General features: G+C 37.1%; 1 protein-coding gene across 1 annotated transcript in view; it reads right to left on the reverse strand.

Annotated features, from left to right (window-relative positions):
- Positions 1-2122: 2122 nt before the first annotated feature.
- Positions 2123-16095, reverse strand: part of STRN (striatin) — a 72914-nt gene continuing 58941 nt past the window's right edge. The window contains 4 exon segments of the mRNA XM_074863321.1: positions 2123-11214; positions 11301-11387; positions 12717-12824; positions 15141-15281. Coding sequence (XP_074719422.1) covers positions 11045-11214; positions 11301-11387; positions 12717-12824; positions 15141-15281 — 506 coding nt within the window. The 3' untranslated portion in view covers positions 2123-11044.

Consider the following 16095-nt stretch of genomic DNA (forward strand, 5'->3'; position numbering starts at 1 on the left):
AGTCAGCTAGGGCTGGGAGCTATCTGAACTAGTCACTGGATACATAGCCAGAAGGGGGTTGTCTGATCACCCTCTCCCTAGGAAATAAGCACCTTTGCACTCCGGAGTTGGGCTGGTGGCTTATCACTGCTCAACAATTACAGTGCAGAACACCCACCTGGAAATAAATACAGACATCCACACTCTGGAAGCCTTAGGGGACCTCAGTGACAGCACCTCTTGTCTTTAACTCCAGCATTAGCTACTCACATTCTGGATGAACAACCAAATTCAATTCAAAGCTCAAGCATCTCTTCAGAGAGAGGTAACTCCCATTTCCCAGCGGTATCTTACCTTGCTGGTTCAGACATGGGACACTGCGCACCTCTGCTGTCCCTGTGCCACCCTGTACAGAAGGCACTGCCTGCTGTGTGCGCCCTCCTGCTCCTCAGCTGCTGTTGCTTTGCTGGTTCAGCAAGAGGAGGGTTTCCCCCTGGCAGCTCCTGAATTTTGCTTTTCTGACAGGCAGGCAGACAAGATTCCCCTTCCTCCTCACATTCCTCCCCCCACAGCTCTCCAGCACACGAGGGGAACCGTTCCAGTAACCAAGAAAAGCTCTGGGGTTAAGCATCCAGACAGGACCAACCCAATCTAAACGTCCTTAGTGGATTTAACACCCTACCTGTAAACTCCACAGAAAATTATCCACATTATCTACTTGACGAGTCAAAGCAAGCGGTAAGTATCAGAAATATTACCTCGAACCACAATCTTCTGTGGTATACATACCTTAAGTTATTTCATGGATGAACAAAGTCACTCTCTCTCCATCATTCTTCTAGTCATTTTTCTCCGCCCATCAGCAACATTATGGAAACAGCTTGATCCCTTTTCTCTTCCATTCCCATCTCAGTTTGAGAAGTCTTAGTACCAGGCCATCTACATTTGGTAAATCACCTACATACTGCAAACATTGCAAGTGTACACCTGTATAGCTGAGTGCCTCAAATTCCGTAGTGGTTTTTTTCCTTGTTAAAAACTTAAACTGGGGGGTATCACAGGTTTTAGCACTGTATCAGCTACATCATTCACAATCAGCTGTCAGTCATACTGAATGGCAAGAGACACGTTATTTTTCTTAACACCAGACTAACCCCTTCTCTTATTTCTAATAAAACCTCTGATGATACAGTTTAAGAACTCCAACACTCACTCATAGAAATTACTTCTTTTTAAGCACAAAGAGAAATAGTAGTTAAAAGTTGCACCATATTGCTGAAGAGAACACAGTCACTTTTCCCACACCCAAATCATTATGGGGACATGTCTTGTTCATAAGCAAACCCTTAAGGATGTTAGGAAGGCCTCCCACGTGGGAGGGTCATTCCTACATGGTTCATGAAATCTTTGTCCCTACCTCAGGAATCTTCTACTGACCCCCCTCTCTGGAGGTGGAACACTGGGGTGAATGCAATTGTATTGCCATTTCATAAAGCAATTCCTCCTTTCCTGTAAGGAGGGAAGATGAGTAGGACTAAATCAGAAGGGTTATTTTACCTACTATGGAGAGGAGATGAGAACTTCACTTATCCCACCTACAAGCTTCGAAGAAACAGGATGGACCCGCTAACAAGTTGTTCTGCTCAGTTCTGTGTAGGTTCCCATACCACCCCCTCAACAGTGCCGTTCCGAGCATCTTCCCGTAGCAACGCGGCTACCATCTGTGATGTGTGGTGTGCTCTCCCTCATCCTCTCCCCAAGGGCAGAACCACATGCTTATTTCTATGTTAAATGAATGTTCTCCCCAGGAAGTGCACCGCTGACACACCAGCTCCTGCACAACAGCACTGTACCCACTCTGCGTGTCTGTTCACACCATGAACAGTGCACAGAAAGATGTAGGGCGCCAACGGTGCCCAGATGGCAGAGCAGTACAAAACCTAGACATACGGAGAACAGAAAAACTGAGACACTACTGAGAGTGGTAACACGCTGAACAGTTCAAAAGGAAGTTCACATGAAGTTAGCTCATGCCCCTCCAAACGCATGTCTACTTGTCAGAGTGCACTTCCCCCTCCTAGCACACACTCCAAGAAAACACACTTCTTATGATAAAACGCAGAATTATGAACAGAATACAAAATGTTGAAAAATAGTATTTATTAGCACCCAATTTACATAATTATATGGTACAAATGACACTTACTTGCTGCTGCAACATTAAATAAAGCTGCTCTTAAAAACCATTACTTATTTCTGGAAGTCCATGTGATTTTGCTCAGCACAGAATGCAGGTACAGTATACAGCTACCCCACTTCACTACTGTCATACCAATACAAATACCTGCATGGTTACCTCAATGTGTTCTCATTTTAAACGGCACACTAACATAAGCAGATCTATATAATTTTTAATGACAATGACAAAATATTTACTGGACTTATTCAGGCAAGTGAATATAGCTTTCAATATAACCTATCCAAGAAGTTTCACAAAATATGAATTGCAGTGAAAAAGAGAAAATTCAGGGCTGCAATTGAGAAGCTCAAAAATATACTGGCATATTTCAAAATAATCTCCCTCTGAATTTTCTATCTTTGCCATTTTAGATATTTATCCAGGATTTAGAACAACTGAATTTTAGTAAGAAGTATAATATTAAAGTGTTTGAAGAAGCATTTTCATTTAAAGCAAAATTTATATTTTTTATAATAAATGCTTATCAAATCTTTGGAGAACAAATCACTTTTTCACTTTTCTCATGTTCCATGATTAAGAAGCCTTTCTGAAATAATGAAACACATTGAATTTATGGATGCTCACTCCCAAGAAAACTATTTCCTTCACAAGTTAGAAAACAGAATTTCTCACTTAAAATAACATTCACTTTTGTACGACAGTAGCATTTAAACAACGTAATTTGGTGGTACTGAAATTCTGACACAGCCTTGTACTGAGCCATACACAAAAACTGACAAGCAGACTATTACTTAACGAGTATTTCTCATTTGGATCCACCACTCTGCAAGACACTTGAAGCCCAACATTGTTTCAAAGTAGTCATTCAAAACTGGCGTGCAAAATCATAACCTCAGCATAAATCTGAAGGGGAATCTTAATTTCCTTTAGCTATTTATGTATCAGTCACAGTAGCCTTTTCTTATCAACTATCTGTCATGGAAGTGATCCAAAACAGAAGAGGAGCAACTGTAATTACTAACATTTAAGTGGTTATCACCTGTGGTGTCTTCTCCAAAAGAGAACTGTCAGGTAACTCTAAGTTCAATAGTTATTCTTGTAGAGAGAAAAAAAGTGTATTAATACAAGCAATAACAACAACAAAAAATATCCAAACTACAATCCATAAGGCAGAGAAATTTGTCTCTTTTAACCTGACAGTTTCTTTTAAAAGTAACCAATTGAAGATATTTATATGAAATACAACGCAAGTCGTAGATATGCTGACAAATGTCAACAGAAAATTTTACAGCAACAATAGTCTTCTCATCACTGATCTTCTTCTACAAGTTTTTTCAGATGCATGATTCAAGGAAAACATAGCACAAGTCCACTTTTCAGTCTGCTTGGGCTATAAAGGTACAAGAAATTATTAGCTAACATGCTCAGATTGAATCTCCAGAAAAAGTGCTAACACATATGAGACAGTTTGCAAAACCTATGCATGTTTGTAGATGTCTGACTGCAAGGAAACAAGTCTAGGAGCCATACATCTGAAAACAAGCTACATTCAAGAAGCACTATATCTTGATGACAGGAAGTATAAAAAAATAAATTCTTAATGGAAAAATACTAGCTTGAAGTCCATCATTTCTCCCTTATACAATGTTTTTGGCTGCTTTTAGTAAGTAATCCAAAAATAATGAAAATATTTGGCTTGGCAACAAGTTATCCCCTCCCTTTCAGAATAATACAAATTCAGCTGCATAAATCTTTTCTCAATGTCCCAGTCTAATACTCTAGTGTAAGGACCAAGGGTTTTTTTGAAAGATCAAGGAAGTAATTTTGGGAGCCTGCAATTCAATGCAAGAAGACTGGGCTTGAGAACCATGTCAACACAAGGCTTTGAGCAGCTTAAAAACACACATGCAGGCATGGTTTAAACATGGATGTGACCTCCCAGGATCACAGCATGGCTTGGCAGCACAAGCAGGGTGAAACTAGTTTAACACATAATACCACAATCAAGACTAAACCAGGAGGAAAGTTAGGCTAAAAAGCATGTATTATTATTAAATGCCTTTTTAGCTCAGCCATAGTTTGGATTTTGTCATCTAGCAACAAATCTCTCTAACAATGAACCAGTTGAGACCCACAAATTGTACTATTCAACTGGATTTACACCTTCTGTAGTGGAATTCAGATTCTCAAAAACATCTTAAGTGATACAGCACTTCATAAGTTTTCACAACAGACTGCAGAGCAGCAAAATTAAGTCAGCAGGTAGGGCAAGAGATAACTCGGTAGAATTAACTGAAGTGGGAATAAGGAGGTACAAATCAGCATTTTGGTGGTGGGAAGGGCAGGGTGAAACACCACCACCCTTCAAAAAACACTTTAAGAGAAAAATCAATAGTCCTTTATGAAATTTACCCTGGAATGAGACTCCACTGCAGATGAGATTTTAAGATTCTCAGAAAATAGAGCTTAAAGAAGGATTTAAAGTGGCAAGATAAAAAAAAAACAGGTATCAACAAGATAGATAACCTACACAACAGGTATGTTCATTAGAACAGGCAGAGACATCATTTTGAAGGTCTTATTTCCCACCATCCTCCCTCCTGGGATTAGTCTCACCAGCTGAACAAGAGCACTTGCCTGAGCAAGGACCAGTTACACAGAAGTCATCTTAGTCCCTCCCCACTTCCCAGGTGTTTGTTCATTTGCTCTGTTGTATGTAATACTATTTTTTACTATGTGGGTTATTTCTTGAAAAAAAACCTGTATAACTGGATGGATTAACACCACAGTTTTCATCAGTTTCTCTGCTGCTCAGTAGAAACATCGTGGAGGTTTTGACTAGCAGTTTACAGGTTGTTCGTTTCAGTAATGGTGTTCGTCTGTAAACTTAAAGACACTAAAGATGATGAAAGAGTCAAGACTGTTCACCTATTGTAACCCTCCTCAACTAAATACAGTATCAGATTTAGATAAAATATGCTCAACACCTTCACATCCTTACTGAAAAAGGGAGCTTCCTGAAACATCTGAATAGTTTTTTCAGGGAAATCTTTGCTTCCTCAGTGTCACTCAATACTAACCACTACACTGAGCATCTCTACAATGCTCATCAACAGCAGATGCCCAAGAAAACTCAAATTATCATGTCAAAGATTGCAACATCTTATACAAACCAATTTATCATATGTAGAGTGGTTTACTATCATATTCTGATTTCCTCATTCTTAACACTGTAGTCCAAAACAATTTCCACTAAACAGTCACAAATTTCAGAATGTTTTTAAATGCTATATTATAAGCAGCATCATGTTTTCACAGTTATCTCCATGAATCTTATCAGCTCACCCATTAGAAAACTGAAAGAGATACATGCTAAGTGAGTCAGAAGTTACCTGGAACCACTGGTCCCATTCACATCTTATTTGTATGAGAAAGGACTGAAGGAGTATTTTTTACACAATGGGCTATTTAATATGAAGTGAATCAGACAGGTGACACTGTATGTAACATATATTAAATACGTAGATTATGACTGGGAAGAAAAAAAAAAAAAAAAAGAAAAATGAGAAACAAGCCTAAAAGTCTACTCTCTTTCCCAAATTTTGTGGCTTTGGTTCAATACTAATGGATATCATGAGACAAAATCTTAGTCCTGCAATTTTGTTTTTAAATAAATGCTTATCCAGAAGCAAAAGAGCAGTCCCACTACAGTGTGTGAAGAACTTATCTTTGCATAACTGGGTTCCCAAGATGAAGACTATGTTAGCAGAAGAGTAAGGTCTGTTCTTAGAATTTAAGTAGTAAGCTATTACAAAACTCTTGCCATCTCCTCATCTAAAGTGACATAGTTTTGAAATGTGAACAATCTCTACCTTTTACTTTGACACAAGAGTGCGTAATTTGGAATCTGGGTATATACTAGATTTTATCCTTCATACAGCCTGCAACCAATGGACGAATGAATAAATCTGAAGAACCATTATGGGAAAGCCTCACTAAACTTGTTACTCTAACTTTTTAATGTTTTCCTTTCTGATACCATCAGGCTAAACTCTGCACTGCTCCCCAGCCGAATTCTCCTGTGATGACACCAGTCACATGGAGGGCACATCAATTCTGGCTATTTAACCTACTATCTGTCCCCTACAGAATTCAGCAAATGGTCTCTCTGCTTCCCGTGCTGTTCAGCACACAATCCAAATGACTGCTGCCTACAGATCTTCAGAGTAAAAATACAAATAATCCCATTTGCAGGGACTCCCACACTGCAGAAATTACTTGTGTTAGATTGCAAACCTGATGCTTCAAAGAGGACTCCAAGGAGAACACTGCTACAGTCTCTTGTACAGGCACAGGGACAACCTCAATGGCTGCATTTTTTTCCTTTTTCAACCCACGTTACTAGGTTTTGCTAGGTTTACTAGCTATTTCACACAGGTGTCAAGCAGGCTCCCCAGGACAGTCTGCAAAGACACTGCCAAACCACAGCCTGCAAATGCTTCCAAATACACACCTTGAAAGGCGTTAAGAAAACCCCAACTTGCTTATCTGATGGTTATGCCTGCTTTTTAATCTTTTGTTTCCTTTGGGATGGACTAAGACTTCTGCCAGTCAAACACTGCTCAAATGACACATCAGTTTATGGAAGTTGCTGGTCCCCAAAATTACACTGTTAAAATGTGAGGAAGGAAGCAGGGAAAGGGGACACACATGTGATCAAACAGGTGTACTGAAAAAGTTGGTGTAACTAAGTCCTTTATCTCTTACATATTATTCAAAAGGACAAGTTTACAGTTACTTTAAATTCACAACTGCAAAATAGTGTTGTATGAGCTAATCACAAAGCTGTACGGTGAACATCACACACTTACTCAAACATATTACATATGGGACTGCTTTAACGTAATGTTATTTGAAAACATAGGACCTAAAAAATAACCTACAGTACATGGCATATAGTTCTACAGGCTTCTTGCTAAGAATATATTTTATCAAAATAAAGATGAATGAGATCCCAAAATATTCATTGGATGATTATCTTACAAGTAATAAAATCTTTTATGTGGTATGTCAAAAGATTTCTCTTTGAGACACAAAAATAAATACTGACACCAGGATTTTTATAAGAGTGAAGAAAATGTTTTCCACAATATAATCATACCTAGAGCTTCTTCCAGACAATTTCAAATCATTCTGTGCAAGCATTTTGGTAACTGAATCAAATACGTGAAAGCAAACAGCACAGTGAAGTAAGTTAAAAATAAAAATTAGAGTATTTAAACCTAGCAGACCAATTTTCAACATTAAGGACGGACTGAAAATTTTCCCATCAAATTAGTTAGTAAAACCAAAATCAGTAGCACAGGCTAACATACACAAAAAATTATATGAGTTAACCATTAAAAAATGTACCATGTAAATTAGATACGGGAAAAACAGTAATAGTAAAATGCCATATACTGATGTTCCGCAAAAATGCTTTTTTGCAAGAATAAGCTTAGGTCCAGTTTTGTTTGCATCTTCCACAGATGTATGTATCACATTCATGAAAGCTTCCAATTACACTGAACCAGGAAGAACTGCACATAAAAGGGAAAAATAAAAATAATATAGTGCCCTCAGAGATCAGAAGTTCAAAGCTTGTAAAACTCAGGATGATCATGAAACAGAAAGTAAGTATCTAGCTGCAAAAGAATCATAACAACATACTGAAAGTGAAGAAGAACCTTGAGAAGCAACAATGCTCAAAGGTATTTAAAACAGTTGTCAGAAATAAAGTAATACAATTTGGGTTTGTGAGACACTAGCCAGAAGACCAGAAGTTTGTGGTTTTCCTACACAAAAGCATTATGTTACAGAGGAAAAAACCAACCGAACAAAATCAACACTTAACAGATGATCTTCAGACTAAGTCCAATGAATCATGCATGTGGAATGGTGTTGTGGGCACCAAGATACTGAGAACTGAGCTAAAAAGCTGAAAACAAGAAAAAGTTGTGTAAAAAGAGCAGACTAAGAAATAGCTTGAAGAAAGTGGAAAGGAATGGAAATACACACCTAGAACCAGTGTGTGCATGCAGGTTCCAAATTACAGACAATGAGAAATCTGTAAAATGGCACAAAACATGGATTGGAATACTGACATGAAGTTACAAAAAACTACTAAACATCATCTAAGTCCTCCTGTCAGTGAGATGTAATCACTGAAATAATCTTCAAAAGGAAGCCTAATTCTTTAGAACATACAAACCTCACTGGCCAAGACAATATTAAAATGCACAAGTCTACAACCCTGCTTTAGCAAGCAGGTGGACTATATAAACTAAGTATTTTTTTCACCCCTAACTCCTATGATGTTCAGAAGATCTGACAGGCTCATGCACAATCCCCTGCAGTCCTACAAGTATGTGAGCAAGTACAGTAAAAAGACATTGACATCAATTATGAAGACTTGCACAAAAATATATGTACTCCACAACCTCTTTGTAAGGCTACATTTGTTTTGTTTTTTAAAGGCACCTCATCCTCTAGCTATTGCCAGCTTTTAAAAAAATCACTTTTCAGTTTGAGCAAGAGCTCAATAGTGAGAAGGAAACATCTTTCAATTCACATTTGATCAGCCACTTCTTACATTCCAATTGTAATCAGAATGACAGTCTTTAAAAACAAGCATGCCGGCCTATTAGTTTTATGTACAGCAATTTAAACAACCGTAACTACATATTGTATTGTGTAAGCGAAAGCACAACATTCATTTCATACTCACACCGTTATCCTTTTGTATACACAAACTGAAGAGAACTCTTAATACTAAAACATTAAAATGCACCCATGGAGTCTTCCCTTACTAGACACATTTAATACATGTTTACAATATATATACACATATATAATATACATAGCTTTTAGAATTTTTCAAATAAATCTTTGTAATTTCCTCTTCAAAAAGAAATAAAATAATGACACTGAAAGAATATGAGTCAAGTACACAGAACTCTCACAAAGTTGAATGCTCAGTTTTGCAGCCAAGTTTCCCCCTTTCCATCATAATGAAAACATTTTATAAAAACTAAATAATCTGAATTACTATTGTAGTCATCTGTTTCATGGTAAAAGTTCTAATCTTATCTACGGAAATATATTGCATATCAATATCATGAAGTGACATATCTGAATATTCTCAGCAATAAAAGATATTCCAGGATATTTTAGCAGTAAATATAATGTGTTGCAGGCTCAAACAGCACAGGTCAACCTTTTATCCTACATAATATAGTTGATTTAAACTCTGAGATCAGCTTCAAATGTGGTCCCATCCCCCAATGCCACTCTAAAAACAACACAGTCAAACCCTACGTTGGTGTCTTTCAATGACTCCTTTTTAGAAAGTGTCAGTTTAAAGGTAAAGATTATTTATCAGTTTCCAGTCTTAACCTCAGGCTGGTATGCAGATTGGGTTCTTTCCTACTTACAACAGTGCCAGAAATCATCTCCAGCAGAAATTCTGCCTTCCATTCCCATTAGAGGAAAACACCAACTTCAGGTTTATGAGCAGTAATAACTCTGATGATGACACATAATAGAGAAGAATCCACTCCCTTTAAGAAGGGATAAAAAGACTAAAAGATCGGATTAAAAGTTATTTGTCATTCAAATCAACAGAGAAGCTCTGAATACATAAACAAAGCACATCTGTTGAGTCATTACAAGAAGCACTCATTTTTCAGATAACCTAATCAATGACACAATATGCCCAGTGAAGTGGACAAATTTAAAAGTTCCACAAATGGTGAAGTTGGGAAATACCTCTAGAAGTAGCAGAATTTCTAAAACTGATGAAACTTTGTATAGTTCCCACCTATTGCACTAGTAGGACTCACACAAAGCATCAGGTATAGGTTTAATCCTCAAAAGTAGTATTTCACTGTTACCCTTAATGCCCAGAATGATACCCTTTTTAACAGGAACAGAAAGAGGAGATGAATGTTTGACAGTTAAATTGTAGGACAGCTTCTTTGGAAAACTTTGTGATAATTTCTTGTGCCAGATCTCCAAGAACAAACAGCATTATAAATCTGAATAAGTTAAATCTGCTACTACCATATATACAGACTGCTTCAGTCTGTTGTTAATTGGGACTAGACTAAAGGCTCAGCTCCTAGCCACATGCTAATATAGTCTTTAAAAAAATTATATAAATTTTTTTGCAAACTAAATATTTACTGTATAACACAGAAGATGTAACAAAAACTTTACTGCATTTTAATTTATGTTAGTAATTTGCTTTCCTTTAATCGCATTCATCTTAGGCTAGCAGCGAGGTGGCTGAGATTAACTATCCACTACTGGTCCTTGAACAAGATCTACTTTATTAATACCAAAGGGATGACAAAGTGCCTCTCCCATGACACAGTAATGAGCATGTGAACTGACACTTTTTCCAGGTGATTTAATTTTAAGTACATTTAAGATTCCTCAATGAGAAGCATCCTAGGAAGTTTCCCTCTCTTCCTACTCCCTGATGCAATTAGACCCCTTCTTTCCAGTACTCCATTTTATTAATAGAGAATACATAGACTTAGTTTCACCCAAGGCCTGCCTGGACGAAAATTCACACCCTCTGAAATAAAAGCATTTCTTTTGTTTTTTAACTATTTGAAACTGAGAGTTTCCAAGCTCTCAGCACCAGCTGAGCTCACAGAAACCAGAACAAACGTCAATTTAGAAAACAGCACCCTGCAAAACTAAACACTTACAAACATTCTCTGAATTATAGGGCAGGGTAAGAAGACTCATGCCCTCCTCTTCTCTTTTGTGCAGCTGGTTAAATATATACAAAGCTAGAGTTGAAAGGGAAGCACTCTGTCATACAAACACTTTAGCCAGGGCATCTGCTCCTGCACTGGCAATATAACATTTGGAGGGGTGGAATGCCACATCATGAATGGATTCATCAAATTTTTTGCGATGAGCAGTAAATTCTTGGATGCAGGTCTTGCTTTCAAGATTCCACAAGCGAATTGAACAGTCATGACCTAAAGAAAGGGGAAACAGTTTTCTTTATAATTCTCATGTCTGCCACCATTATGAGAAAAAGAAAATTAAATCTGAATGTACTTACTGCCAGACATCAAATACAAGCCATTAGGATCAACAGCTAAACTTGTAACTGCATCCAAGTGAGCTACCATGGAGTGGATCAGTTTTCCTTTGAAAGAAAAGATTTATTTAGGTTATTTTCTGCAATTCACTTTGTTATCTGTATTCACTGCTTCAACTCTACCATAGCTCATATTATAAATACAAGATCTTGCCCCATGATTGAATTATTAAAATTACGCAAGAAGTCATTCTTTAAATGTTTACAGTCTCAGGAGAGCCACAGTACCAGTATCACCAGCTTTGTCAGACCTTTAATGTCTGCAAAACCACCGTGAAGCTGCAATCACTGTGCATTTTAAATAGCTGCCTCTTAAGTGAATTAAGCAAGTTCAGGAGTAAAATCTTGACTGGGAAGGAGGGCAGGAGCTAAGTACACTAATAAGCAATGCATATAAACTACATAAGAATATGAAATAACTTTAGTCAACTCAGAGAGAATGTTCTATTACAGCTTATTATAATTACAGTAATTACTTCATGTTAAAAATAAGAAATCATGGGTCAAATGTTTTTTGTTGTTGCAGAAGATAATAAAACAGAAAAAAATGAGTGGCCATTTCCTCTACTATTGATTACAGAACTACATCAAACAAATCAGCTATTTTCAGCTTTTTCCTCAGCTTCCACTGGGTCCTTTCACTTCTTCTTAGTTAACATACATCTAGAAAGTAACAAACTTAAAATCAACAAGCATGTTGAAAGCTCTCAATTTAACTTTTAAGACAGTGTGACCTAGAAGCAGAGAAGTCGCAAACTGAAGATTATCAAGATTCACAGTCACAACACCAGATTAATACCACCATTCCTATCAAAAAGTCCTTTAAACCCAAAGAGATTTATAATTACGCATCTCAGTGGGACTCCCACTACAAATCAGAAAAAGTATTACAAGCTATCCAGCTGTTTCTGCAGAAGTGAGACATCTGGAGAAATACAGTGGATCAAATTGAGAACAAGGCCTACACGTGAACTTCTACCTCTAAGCAATCAGGCAGAGGTCTTGGAAGCACTGATGGAGTGCCAGAGCTTCCTGTCCTCAGATAACACAGACAACACAACAGAAGAAACATGAACATAAGCACATGAAGATTTTGACAAAGCTTTCTTTCATGTTAAGTATTGATAACCCCCATACATTAGGCATTTTAAAAGAATAGAGAGAGAATGATGCAGGTTCCTTATCACTTGCCAATAAAGTTTTAAGTGGGCTGGCAGTCTTTGGGCTCTACTGGTGATGAGAGATTTCTGTTTCAGAGGATATCCAATTCTCGACATTCCTCAGCATTTATGTGAATAATATTAATCATAATAAAATTCTGTTTATGCTTTATATTATACAACTGTTATGACTAGGACCTGGTGAAAAGATGCATACCTGTATTGTTGTCATAGAATTTGATGTGTCTGTCTTCATGAGCAGTGATACTAATTGGAAGAGTTGGATGGCTGATGACTCTGTTTATCTGACAGGAAGAACTGACCGCTAAGAAAAAACCCACACATATCAATACATGTAAATTGCTAAGTTCTTTGAAAAATTGCTACTAAGAAATAAATATGTAGTCCATCTTATTTGCAAAATAATTCTTACCTTTATATAATGGAAAGTCTCAGCTAGCACCTTATGTAATGTGGTTTACTCTAAAATAACTTTCCAAATTACATGCACACAGAGGCATAGATAAACCATACGTATGAGTGTATATACAAACAAATAAGGTCCAATTTTTGGCCACGGTTTTAGATGGGCACATCAGGCAACAATGTCAAGCCAAAAACTGAGTGAAAATACCTTTTTTGCACTTCCCTACCTCCACATTTCTCCTCTTGTCAAGCCAAACTTTCTTCGGAACACACAGACAGCACAGGAAAATTAACGCTACAGGCAGTATGTTTCCAAGCAAACAAGATTCCATGCCCTCAGCCTCACAGAGCAAAACCCACCTACTATTATTTGATAGATGTGGATTAAAATTCTTACTGAAGAAAAGGATGCTAGACTATTCATAGGAGAGCCATTTTCTTAGCCTTCAAGAATCTTGAAATATCATATATATATATACACACACATACACAAAAAAGCCCAGCAGTTTTTTGACTAGAAATCTAGGCATTGCTGTGATGCACAGACTAGTGAAAGAATGGTCTTAAGAGAAATAGATTACCACAGAAACACAAATAGCCACTCCACAGAACATCAAAATAGTTATTTTCTGGAAGTTGACTGTATTTAAACTGGGGCCAAAGAACACATCATCTAATCAAAATTTTTACTAAAATAAACAAAATATAATACTACTACAGCATCACTTTGCTACTAAGGTGGTAAAGATTTCAATTTACATCTTTCTATAAAAATCTGAACTGTCAGGTAGTGTCAGCATTCACAGGACACTTAAAAATAATGGATGTGTAAATTAAGGAAAAAACACATTCGTATCAATAAACCCCTGTAAAATTACTAAAAGCACAAGACTGCATCATGGCCAGGTATCCTCACAGTTTTGAAATGCCAAGCAGAGTGAGGCTTATACTGAACAGCAGAGTCCCTAAGTGGTGGTAGGAGGGCATTTCAGGTGACTCATTTTCCTCTTGCCTAATTCTTGTAGAAATAATTATTATTTTTTTTTAAGTACATGTAAGCTTTATAGCACTGTTACATAACTAAAGATACTAAACAGGGACTGCTGGATGTCCTATCACAGCCACATTTTCTTAAAGGAATTTTACTGAATTATAGGAAGGAGGAGGTGGTGAAAAAAATAGAAGAAAAAAAAAAAAGAAGAAAGGTAACTTCCACTGAATAGAGATAATTGATTCAGGACTTTTTTCAGACAGAACAGAGATGTAGGTTAAAAAAAAAGAAGTCCCGCACAGTAAGGAATAATATCAAGAAGCAGGATGGCACTTTCCATTCCCTCTTACAAAATGACAAGAGCCATTTAACTATTTTAAAACAGACAAGCAAAGCCAACAAGAAGGGCATACTCTCTTTTAAAAATGTAATTAAATAGTAGAATTGAGTGACATAACAGTTTTAGGGGAAAAAATTATCAAAATTCAAAAAAATACTGAACGTTATATTGTTATCAGATTACCATTTTGGCCTGAATATGAAACCTCATGCTTCAGCTCATTCTGGTCTCTTTCCTAATGCCAGGATAAAATAATTTACTAATCACAGGTTCCTTACAGTTTCCTCTAAAACTTCTGATACTGGCTACTGCCATGATCCAAGGCATGGGACCCTGTGAATACTCTTCCACTGGACCTTTGCTTTTCTCCTACAGTGAAAACTTCAACTAAAGCCCAACTGCAAATGAGCCAAGAGTATATATAAAACATAGAAAAGGGATACCTCCGAGGTAAACTAAAAAAGAATACACAGAGACTCCCAAATTGGTAATAAATTCAACTTTACATTTTCCTGATATTACCCCTATCTTGCAATTTTGGACTGAAGAGAGAATGGAAATCTTGAAGCTGCAAATATCACTGGGCTGTATTAAAGACTCTGCTTTTTCTTGTGCTACTGTTCCTTGAAGAGGAATTGAGACAGCACGGGCTTGTTTCTTCTACCTTCTTTCAAAAGTATGTGCACTCTTCTGCTACTGAAATACCCATGAGGTCTGTTGTAGTAGTAATAATTTACTGTTATGTCTCAAAACACAGCTTAATTCATGTTATAATTTATCATGACACTGCCTAATTGTTTGGAAACATTGAAAAGACTATCAACAGTATCAATCTTAAACAAGCAATTTTTTGGTTTTGGCCTTTTTTTTTTTTTGGTACATACTAGTATCCACACTGGACTCCAGGGTAAGAATTCGTTGCCGTGTCTCCATGTTAAAAATGCTAGTGTGTCCGCTGTTAAATGATGCTACCATGAGGCTTGGGTCACTGCTTACAAGATCTACTGACGAAGGGATTCCCATTTCTAGAAAGCAACGTAGAGAACATTTTCATAAGATTTAGTTGGTATAAAGAAAACCAAAAAATAAACAAAAAATGCCAACCAGTAAGCACTTTAATATCAAAAGGGCCACGATTATGAAAGGAAATGTTACATTTAAAAATCTACATTATGCCAATCTAAACAGACTGCTCTGTACGATCACTATTTTAAGCTCATTTTTCTGATATGTGTATCAACAACATTGTTTACTAAGATGCTGTATCTGGAACTGCAGCTGAACAAAAATCTACTTTGAAACTAAGAAAGAACGAACTCCCTGCCCACTTTTTCTTCCTTTTACTGTAAGAGCAATTCTCAAACAAACCTCCGTGGCATTAAGGACATCAAATTGAAGTGGTAAAACCATTTACATGACAGATGATCAACGCTATTATTAACCTGGGCAAATTCAAAGCTTAAAAACTGCCAAAGCTTTCCAGGTGCAAATTTTATACGCTGACACTGTCAGCATGAAAAGTTACACAAATAAACTCGTATTACAAAGCTTTGTCCATCCTGCCTGTTACGGTATACATCTGATCTCCTACATTGTAGCTATCTGAACGCTACAGGACAGAAGGCCAAATCAGCAGAGCTTGGGTATAGGAAATATCCCTTAGAATTTTTCTCCTTGAATGTCCTGTTCGCCACCTGCTATGTGAAAGGAAAAAAAATGGTTGCAACAAATGTCAGGAGGAGGAGGAAGAGGTAGAATGTGAGACACTAAACATTAAGCAACCTAGTGTCCATGGATCCAGATAAAGCAGGAATATCATCACCTCCCTCTAAACCTAAA

This window comes from Strix uralensis, chromosome 3, assembly GCF_047716275.1.
Source record: "Strix uralensis isolate ZFMK-TIS-50842 chromosome 3, bStrUra1, whole genome shotgun sequence".
Classification (NCBI taxonomy): domain Eukaryota; kingdom Metazoa; phylum Chordata; class Aves; order Strigiformes; family Strigidae; genus Strix; species Strix uralensis.